The sequence below is a fragment of the Anarhichas minor genome, unplaced genomic scaffold (genome assembly GCF_050575085.1).
Source record: "Anarhichas minor isolate MPS153535 unplaced genomic scaffold, ASM5057508v1 ptg000133l, whole genome shotgun sequence".
In the NCBI taxonomy this organism is placed as follows: Eukaryota; Metazoa; Chordata; class Actinopteri; order Perciformes; family Anarhichadidae; genus Anarhichas; species Anarhichas minor.
Genome location: NW_027466579.1, coordinates 147,501 through 158,269, shown reverse-complemented (window position 1 = coordinate 158,269; position 10,769 = coordinate 147,501). Strand labels below are relative to the sequence as shown.

At 39.6% G+C, this 10,769-nt stretch overlaps 1 protein-coding gene across 1 annotated transcript in view; it reads right to left on the bottom strand.

The window, feature by feature from the left end:
* Positions 1-607: 607 nt before the first annotated feature.
* Positions 608-10,769, bottom strand: part of acss1 (acyl-CoA synthetase short chain family member 1) — a 17,725-nt gene continuing 7,563 nt past the window's right edge. The window contains exons 6-14 of the mRNA XM_076083456.1: positions 9,563-9,710; positions 7,153-7,290; positions 6,582-6,674; positions 4,783-4,895; positions 2,907-3,033; positions 2,703-2,830; positions 2,167-2,230; positions 1,407-1,528; positions 608-1,161 (exon numbers count right to left, since the gene is read on the bottom strand). Of these exons, the coding sequence (XP_075939571.1) occupies positions 949-1,161; positions 1,407-1,528; positions 2,167-2,230; positions 2,703-2,830; positions 2,907-3,033; positions 4,783-4,895; positions 6,582-6,674; positions 7,153-7,290; positions 9,563-9,710 (1,146 nt within the window). The 3' untranslated portion in view covers positions 608-948. The remainder of the gene's footprint in view (positions 1,162-1,406; positions 1,529-2,166; positions 2,231-2,702; positions 2,831-2,906; positions 3,034-4,782; positions 4,896-6,581; positions 6,675-7,152; positions 7,291-9,562; positions 9,711-10,769) is intronic.

The window sequence follows — 10,769 nt, the reverse complement described above, 5'->3', positions numbered from 1 at the left end:
CATACACATATATACATATATATATATATAAATCAAATGACATACAATACATTTAAAACATAGTTAGTAAAACTATGAAATTTTCATAAAATTATAGATTTGTTAAAGTAAAGATTAAAGATCTTATAAATATAATATAAAATGTGTCTGTTTTACATTTTATGATTCAAGAAGTTATATTTTCTTGGCGTCAATGTTTTGATCTTTGTTTTATAAAAATGAATAAAGACGTAAAAAACACAAAGAGGTTTATTAGTAAATCTTTATTTCTTTATAGTTTCTGATCAATAAACGATTTCAGCTGCAAACTATAAATCTATAAACATCTTTACATGTTTATAAAACATTAATCTGTTAAGTTAAAAAACATCTGAAGAAGAAAGAGACAGAAAACACTTGATTTAAATATTTATTATTAATATTATTACTTAAAATTTTAATATAAGTAATATATATATATATATATATATAGTATATATATATATGAGTTCTCATTTGATTCTAAAATATATTATAATTGTAATCTATTTTAAAATGAGCTAATATGTTATAGTTTATTTTTATGACCCAAATTTCCAAATTTGTGTTCAAAATTCAGATTTCTATTAAGAAAATTGGTTAAAAAAAATTGAAAGAAATTGGAGTTTAGTCTGAAAACTAAATCAAAGACTTTCTGTCAATTTTAAAAAAATGTGAAATTTTTTTAAAACTTCAAGGATTTAATGCTAAAACACACACACACACACACACACACACACAGATCATGTGAGATGTGCCCTTAAAGGAACAGCGCCACATTAATGAAGTCTTCTTCTTCTCCTCCAGTATTTATGCTAAGCTAGGCTAGCTGTGTCCTGTCCCTTTAAGGCCCTGTCTACGTGTTCTGTCCTCTGGTCTCCTGAGGAATGATGACATCGTCTGTACCTGAAGGACTCGGCCCCGTCCCCTTTAAAGAGACGGCGACAGGAAGTCCTCCTTCTTCTTCTTCTCTCCTCCACTCTGCTTCCTGTACAGCTCGTGGGCCTCGATGATCTCCTCGACGACGGTCGGGTCGTCCAGGGTCGACACGTCGCCGAGGTCACCTGTGGTCTCCATGGCAACCTTCCTGAGGATCCGCCTCATGATCTTCCCGGAGCGAGTCTTCGGCAGCCGCTTCACCACCTGAGGGACGACAGGAAACATGACACGTGTAAGACACACCTGGACCTGTGTGAGGTGTTCCAGGTGTTCCAGGTGTGTCAGGTGAGTCAGGTGTTCCAGGTGTGTCAGGTGTTCCAGGTGTGTCAGGTGTTCCAGGTGTGTCAGGTGTGTCAAGTGTTCCAGGTGTGTCAGGTGAGTCAGGTGAGTCAGGTGTTCCAGGTGTGTCAGGTGTTCCAGGTGTGTCAGGTGTGTCAGGTGAGCCTCACCAAGAAGTGCTCCGGGACGGCGTATCTGGCGATCTTTGTGGAGACGAGTTCTCTGAGCTGCTGGAGAACGACGGAGGGGTCATCTACAAAGTCCTCCTTCAAGACCACGAAGGCAAATGGTGCTGAGGACACAAACACACACACACACACACACACACACACACAGAGAGAGAGAGAGACACACACACACACACACACACACAGACATTTAAACAACATGGTGAATGAATAAACTGAAGTTGACTTGAAATAATTTTTTCATCCAAAAACAGAAAGAACTACAAAATCTTCTCCTCAAACTTCATGACTAACTCTTTAAATAAATGAATCAGAGATGTTGATGGATGAATATCCTCTTCTGATTGTTAACATTAAACTGTTTTTGTTATTGTACTATATAACTTCATATGTTGATATTTATGCACGACCTGCTGTTCACTCATCAGACCAGCAGGAGGCAGCAGAGCATCACAAATAGATATTAAATATATAAAATATGTCATATCCATTGATGAGAGGAAGAGTTTACCACTACTGACTCCTACTTTACTGTCTGCTTTATGATTTTATTCATTCATTTATCTTCATATCTGTGTTGTATTGAATCTATTTTAAAGCTCTTTGGTCAATGTTTGTTGTTCCTTAATGTGCTTCATAAATAAATAATTATTTTAAAAGAGACACGACAGTTTAACACCATGTAGAAACAGAGCAGCAGCAGCAGAGGATCATGGGAGTTCAGGTGTGTTTGAGGTCTCACCTTCTCCTTTGATCTCATGAGGGAATCCAATCACAGCTGTTTCTGGAACAGCTGGATGTTCATCCTGTAAAACAAATAACAGCCCTGATAAATATATGTTAAATTAAATTAAATTATAATATAATTTAAATTAAATTATATTAATACGAGTTATTATTCACAAAGAGGAAAATCTCCTCATCTCATCAGCTCATTTTATCTCACTAAATATAATTTCATCTCAATTAATGTAATATTCATTTATTTTATCAGATTTTATCTCAAATAAATCATTTCATCTGAATTTATCTAATTTAATATAAATTTATCAATTTGACTCATTTAATCATAACTAATTTCAATTCATCAAATTTATTCTTATTTTATTTCAATGTATTTAATTTAATCTCATTTGATCTCACATTTCATTGCTGTGTTTGTTTGTTTATTGTTTGTTTTCTTGATTTGTTAACAAATGAGATCTAATTGAATCTAAATGTCACAATTCAATAGACATGTTTTTTATGATCAGTGTATATTTACAGAACCCGTCTCACCAGAGCGTCCTCGATCTCCGCCGTCCCGAGTCGGTGGCCGCTGACGTTGATGACATCATCCATCCGCCCGGTGATCTGGTAGTAACCCTCCTCTGAGCGGTACGCTCCGTCCCCGGTGAAATAAAACCCTGACGGAGACGAAGACACCAGCTCACAGACAGATCATAATCATAGAGATGTGTGTGAAATGACTGAATAACTGACCTGGGTACAGTTTGAAATACGCATCGATGAACCTCTGGTGGTCTCCATAGATACTGCGAGCCATGCCGGGCCACGATTGGCCGATACACAGAGCTCCTCCCACTCCGTCACCGGACAGAAGTTCACCCTGAAAACACCGGCAGATAGTACTGACAAAGTACACACTAACCAGACAAGTATACTAGACACACACCCAGATAATACTGACAAAGTACACACTAACCAGACAAGTATACTAGACACACACCCAGATAATACTGACAAAGTACACACTAACCAGACAAGTATACTAGACACACACCCAGATAATACTGACAAAGTACACACTAACCAGACAAGTATACTAGAAACACACAGATAGTACTGACAAAGTACACACTAACCAGACAAGTATACTAGAAACACACCCAGATAATACTGACAAAGTACACACTAACCAGACAAGTATACTAGAAACACACCCAGATAATACTCACAACGTACACACTAACCAGACAAGTATACTAGAAACACACCCAGATAATACTGACAAAGTACACACTAACCAGACAAGTATACTAGAAACACACAGATAGTACTGACAAAGTACACACTAACCAGACAAGTATACTAGAAACACACAGATAGTACTGACAAAGTACACACTAACCAGACAAGTATACTAGACACACACCCAGATAATACTGACAAAGTACACACTAACCAGACAAGTATACTAGAAATACTACGTCATGAGTCACAGTTCTCTCAGCAGGAGAAACCAACCAACCCTAACATTCTGAGCATTTAAGAAGTAAAATGATGTATTTCATAGTATAATAGATCTCTGGACATTATATTTGTACTTTTACTTTAAATGTTTATATGTGTGAATATAATGGATTAATTAAAGTTAATCCCGTCACCTGTGTTCCTCCACGGCTAACAGTTAGCATTAGCCATCAGTAGTCTGTCACATTAAAGTAGATTTTGAGGTATTTGTACTTTATTTAAGTTTTACTTCACTATATTAATATGACAGCTGTTGTTTTTAGTTAAAATGCAGATTTTTAAATATTCTAGAATCTAGATTAACAATGAATAACAATGACCCATTGATATAATATATAATAATAACCTGTCATAGTGCTGCTGATTGAGTGCTATGATATTAATACTAGTAATATTTCTATATTGCAGTACTTGTACCTTTACTCTGAAACAGTTGAGGCTCATGTTTACTGCTACAGATGTGTTTCGGGTTACAGACTGTCTATGAAACCCACGAGGACCGTCGTCTTCATCACTGCAGTGACCTCGACCTCCTCCGAGGATGAAGAGTGAAAGTGAAGGAGTCCTAATCTAATCTGACCCACTCTCAGTAACCAGTGATGAGGAGGATGATGATGAGAAACCCCTCGAGTGTCTGCAGATTACGCTCCTTTAGCGGATAATGACTTCTGAAAGTCTGTTAATCAGAGCAAACAGATGCTGCTGCTTCTGTTTCTGACGGACAGATTACACAGAGAGAGAGAGAGAGAGAGAGAGAGAGAGAGAGAGAGACGCCAGGATTCAGATCAGAAACCTCTCAGACGGATCCCCGAATCAATTCAAACCTCGAGTTCACTCTGCTTCTGACTCAGGAGGCCACATACTGACAAAGTACACACTAACGGGACAAGTATACTAGATATACACCCAGATAATATACTCAGTCATGGGGAACACGTTCTGCTGTTTGTTTGTTTGTTTATGACTCCATCAGACAGACTTTCAAGGAGACTCTCATTCCACCTCATCCTCATCCTCATCCTCATCATTATCCTCATCATCATCATCATCATTATCCTCATCCTCATCACACCTGCTCAGGTGTGTGTGGTTGTTTGTGTGTCACCTTCTCTCCCAGGAGACTCGGCCGGATCCCAAAGAACGGCCTCATGGCCATCGCTGGAATGATGGCGGCTCCTTCCTCTGCAGGTCGGGGGGCAATGCAGACCCCACCGGTCTCTGGGGGGGGGGACCACAGAGAAGCGTTAGTCTTCATCACTGAAGAAGAGGAGCGTTTCACTCTTCATGAGCTGGGTTTCTTCATTACTGTTATTAAGGCTGATGTTCTGTGCTGTACTGTACATGGTTATATAAACAGCAGTTCCTCTGTCCGCCACTAGAGGGCCTCACATGTTGCTTCTTTAATTTCCTTTAATTTCTTAATTTATTGGGGATTTTCCTCTTTTTAAGAGAAAGCAGCAGCTGGCAGAGAGTTTAAAGTCTGATTTAAAAACAACACACACACACACTGACTGTGTGGCGATTGTCGAGGAATTAGGTCACACACACACACACACACACACACACACACTGTCAGTGATCCTGTGGGGGGGGTGTAAGTGTGTTGAGGATTTGATCTTAATTCATTCTCTGCAGAGCTGCAGATGTTCTGCTGCTAATCGCTCAAATTAGGGTGAAAGCTTCAGAGAGAATCAGACACAAACAGGAGGAGAAGAAGATCTCTTCCTCTTCCTCTTCCTCTCACTTTATGCAGCTTTTCTTCACCACATTGTGTCTCATCTGGGTCAAATCCACCTCCAGGTGGCGCTGTGACCCGTTGATGCTTTCAGCTCAAGATTAAATCTGTTATTTTAATGTTCAGCAGGATCCTGTCTGACCTCTGCGGGTCTTCTTCCTCTGCGGGTCTTCTTCCTCTGCAGGTCTTCTTCCTCTGCAGGTCTTCATCAGCTCTTCCTCAGCGGGTCTTCCTCAGGTCTCCCTCAGCAGGTCTTCCTCAGCAGGTCTTCCTCAGGTCTTCCTCAGGTCTTCATCAGGTCTCCCTCAGCAGGTCTTCCTCAGCAGGTCTTCCTCAGGTCTTCCTCAGGTCTTCATCAGGTCTCCCTCAGCAGGTCTCCCTCAGCAGGTCTTCATCGGGTCTCCCTCAGCAGGTCTTCTTCGGGTCTTCCTCAGCAGGTCTTCTTCGGGTCTTCCTCAGCAGGTCTTCTTCGGGTCTTCCTCAGCAGGTCTTCTTCGGGTCTTCCTCAGCAGGTCTTCTTCGGGTCTTCCTCAGCAGGTCTTCTTCGGGTCTTCCTCAGCAGGTCTTCTTCAGGTCTTCCTCGTGTCCGTGGTGTGAAGCTTTGTTTCATGAGTCACAGATCACATGACAGAAACATCCCGTCTGGTTGGACTCTGTCTCTTCGTCCTCACAAGCCTGAAGCATCAGTGTGTCACCAATCAGAGCTGAGCATGTGATTCACATGCTCAGCTCTGATTGGACGGTTCAGGAAGCATCACACTTTGTCTCATTGTTTAAAGTTTTATCAGACGTTAGTGTGAAGTGGAACCGTTCTCTCTTCTCGCCTCGAGTTGATTCAGAACGAGAAGTTTGTCTCTTAAAGCACTTTGAAAACGGCTCTATAAATAAAGTTCATTATCATTATTATTATTATTATTATAACCATTATTATTATTATTACCATTATTATTACCATTATTATTATTATTATTACCATTATTATTATTATTATTATTATTATTATTACCATTATTATTATTATTATTATCATTATTATCATTATTTTTATATATACATATATTTATACCTGATCCAGATGAACTGAATCAATCAGACGGCTCATTGAACACATTATTATATTTAATGTGTTAATCAGGACGCTTTCATTGTCTCTTGTTAATGTGTCTCACCTGTCTGCCACCAGGTGTCCACTAGAGGACACCGTCCGTCTCCAACCACACTGTGGAACCAGTGCCAGGCCTCGTGGTTAATGGGCTCTCCCACTGCACACACACACACACACACACACACACACGGTCAATATCTTTGTTGTTTGCTTATCAGTTATTTAAATATAGATAGTTATTTCGAACTATATTTATATTTAACTATATTTATATCTAACCATATATATTCATATTTATATCTAACTATATTTATATAGTACTCAAGTACCCCTATGAGGTACATGTACTGGAGTACGTTGTGCTACTTTGTACTACATCTCAGTAGGAAGTGTTGTTCCTTTACTGCTCTACATGTCTCAGTTACTTCACAGATCTACAGGGATCTATTGGCAGAATATTATATCAATAACCATCTTTTCTGAGGTGTATAATCTGCTTTGGTTACCTCAGAATGAGACGCCATGTTCCTACAGAAGCCCAGAAGGGACAAACCAAACAGACTTTAACACTGGGAGTATTGGAGCCTGGAGTATTTAGATAGTACTGCTACTTCAGACTTGAGTACTTGTACTACCTGATCCCAGTGTCCTCAGAGACGAGCGGTCGTACTTCTTCACAAAGCTCTCGTCGTACTTCAGAAGAAGACGAAGAGCCGTCGGAGCTCCGTAGAACTGAGAGATCCTCAGACGCTGGACCGTCTCCCAGTACCTACCTGAAGAGAGACAGACAGGCAGAGAGACAGGCAGGTAGATAGACAGACAGACAAACAGAGAGAGAGAGACAGACAGACAGAGAGAGAGACAGACAGGCAGAGAGACAGACAGACAGAGAGACAGACAGGCAGAGAGACAGGCAGAGAGAGCGAGCGATCAGGACTCTGGTTCCTGTTGTCAAGTTATTCTTTATGATTATTCCTCTTTATCCTAAAGGTCACACACTTCCTGTAAGGAGACAAGCCACCAATAACACCAGAGATAAGCTCCATTAAAGAGTAACCAGGAGACTCACTGGTTCCTTCTCATCTCAAAGGTTCCTTCATGGCCGTAAAGTAGTCTGACTTTATGTTCCTCAGGAGATAAGAACTACTGACTCGGTTTATCTGAAGAGCACAACTTTTAAACTTCAAAGAGAGAGACCATCTTAAAATCAGAACCAGGAGGTCCACGTTAACTTTCCTCCACAAAGGCTTTGCATCGCCGTGCAGCACTGATCCTCACTGATTGGTCGACGGGATCTTAAAAACCTACAAACTCATTGGTCCTCACGCAGGAAGAGATTTAAGAACATAGTCCTTCTTAGTGTTTGTTTACACGATTTGTTGTGATTATGTTGATTTGTTGTGATTTAGTTGATTTGTTGTGATTTAGTTGATTTGTTGTGATTATGTTGATTTGTTGTGATTTAGTTGATTTGTTGTGATTATGTTGATTTGTTGCGATTTTGTTGATTTGTTGCAATTATGTTGATTTGTTGTGATTATTTTGATTTGTTGTGATTTTGTTGATTTGTTGTGATTTTGTTGATTTGTTATGATTATGTTGATTTGTAGTGATTATGTTGATTTTGTTGATTTGTTGTGATTATGTTGATTTGTTATGATTTTGTTGATTTGTTGTGATTATGTTGATTTTGTTGATTTGTTGTGATTATGTTGATTTGTTGTGATTATGTTGATTTTGTTGATTTGTTGTGATTATGTTGATTTGTTGTGATTATGTTGATTTGTTGTGATGATGTTGATTTGTTGTGATGATGTTGATTTTGTTGATTTGTTGTGATTATGGTGATTATGTTGATTTGTTGTGATGATGTTGATTTGTTGTGATTGTTGATTTTGTTGATTTGTTGTGATTATGTTGATTTTGTTGATTTGTTGTGATTATGTTGATTTGTTGTGATTATGTTGATTTTGTTGATTTGTTGTGATTATGGTGATTATGTTGATTTGTTATGATTTTGTTGATTCGTTGTGATTATGTTGATTATGTTGATTTGTTGTGATTATGTTGATTTGTTGTGATTATGTTAATTTTGTTGATTTGTTGTGATGATGTTGTGTTGTTGATTTGTTGTGATGATGTTGATTTGTTGTGATTGTTGATTTTGTTGATTTGTTGTGATTATGTTGATTTTGTTGATTTGTTGTGATTATGTTGATTTGTTGTGATTATGTTGATTTTGTTGATTTGTTGTGATTATGGTGATTATGTTGATTTGTTATGATTTTGTTGATTCGTTGTGATTATGTTGATTTGTTGTGATGATGTTGATGTGTTGTGATTATGTTAATTTTGTTGATTTGTTGTGATGATGTTGTGTTGTTGATTTGTTGTGATGATGTTGATTTGTTGTGATTGTTGATTTTGTTGATTTGTTGTGATTATGTTGATTTTGTTGATTTGTTGTGATTATGTTGATTTGTTGTGATTATGTTGATTTTGTTGATTTGTTGTGATTATGGTGATTATGTTGATTTGTTATGATTTTGTTGATTCGTTGTGATTATGTTGATTTGTTGTGATGATGTTGATGTGTTGTGATTATGTTGATTTGTTGTGATGCTGTTGATTTGTTGTGATTATGTTGATTTGTTGTGATTATGTTGATTTTGTTGATTTGTTGTGATGATGTTGATGTGTTGTGATTATGTTGATTTGTTGTGATGCTGTTGATTTGTTGTGATTATGTTGATTTGTTGTGATTATGTTGATTTTGTTGATTCGTTGTGATTATGTTGATTTGTTGTGATGATGTTGATGTGTTGTGATTATGTTGATTTGTTGTGATGATGTTGATTTGTTGTGATTATGTTGATTTGTTGTGATTATGATGATTTGTTGTGACAACTGTCATGAACATACAAAGACCAGACCGGTTGGAGCCTAAAGTGGACATCAGAGGAACTTCCTCAGAGTCTTCATGTCTCCTCAAAGGAGGTTCTGGATCTGACCTGGGTCTGGACCTTACCTGGGTCTGGATCTTACCTGGGTCTGGGTACACAGGTGTGCTCTCAAACAGGACTGTGGTGGCTCCGTTGCACAGCGGGCCGTACACCACGTAGCTGTGTCCCGTTATCCAGCCAACGTCGGCCACGCAGCCGAACACGTCTCCGTCCTGGTGGTCGAACACGTACTGAGGAAACACGCCACAGAGGGTCACGTCACTGTGAAGACAGCAGTCTGTTTCTAAGAAACTACATCTCCCAGAAGCCCCGGTCTTTGTGAACAGGTAAGTGTTCCTTTACATGATGCAGTCCGGTACAAAAATAACCAGAATTAATGCATCAGTAAAGTCGGGAGAGAGTGTTCTCTCCTCTCATTGGTCAGATGTGTCACGGGCGGGTCCATGACAGGAAGTCCTCCGTGTCTGTCTGTCTCCCTCTCTGTCTCCCCCTCCGTCTCTCCCTCCCTCCCTCTCCCTCCCTCCCTCTCCCTCTCTCTCTCTCTGTCTCTCCCTCCCTCCCTCTCTCTCCCCCTCCCTCCCTCTCTCTCTCCCCCTCCCTCTCTCTCTCTCTGTCTCTCCCCTCCCTCCCTCCCTCACTCTCTCCCTCTCTCTCTCTCCCTCCCTCCCTCCCTCCCTCTCTCTGTCTCTCCCTCTCTATCCCCCTCCCTCCCTCTCTCCCTCTCTCTCCCTCTCTCTCTCTCCCTCCCCTCCCCCCCTCTCTCCCCCTCTCCCTCTCTCTGGCAGTGACCCAGTCCTCCTTGTCTTTTTCACATAAAGCAGCTTTTGTTCTTGTTTCATCCAAACAAACAGCGAGCCAGAAAGAAAAACGCTGATTTGTTAAGCTGCTTTAGAAATTAGCACTGATAAATATTTGGGCAGTGATGTTGATGGAGGAGGGGGGGGGGGGGGGGTATTATGGTTTATGTTTTTATTCAATTATCATCATAAACATCACGTCAATCCCTGCAAACAAACACACAGAAGGCAGATGTTTCTGCTTGTCGAAAAAAAGCTAATTTACTACCTCCTCCTCCTCCTCCTCCTCCTCTTCCTCACAAACATTTTGTGTAACTGCTCTCCTTTGTCTTTGTGTCCTCATTTAAAAAACAACACGACCCTAATCACAAACAAACTGAGAACAGAGTTCATGTTGTGGAGGCTCAGTTTCATTCACTGTTAATCTATAAAACATATATAAAATAAATGTTTGATGTTTGAAGGAGGTAGGGAAGGAAAGAAGAAGATGAC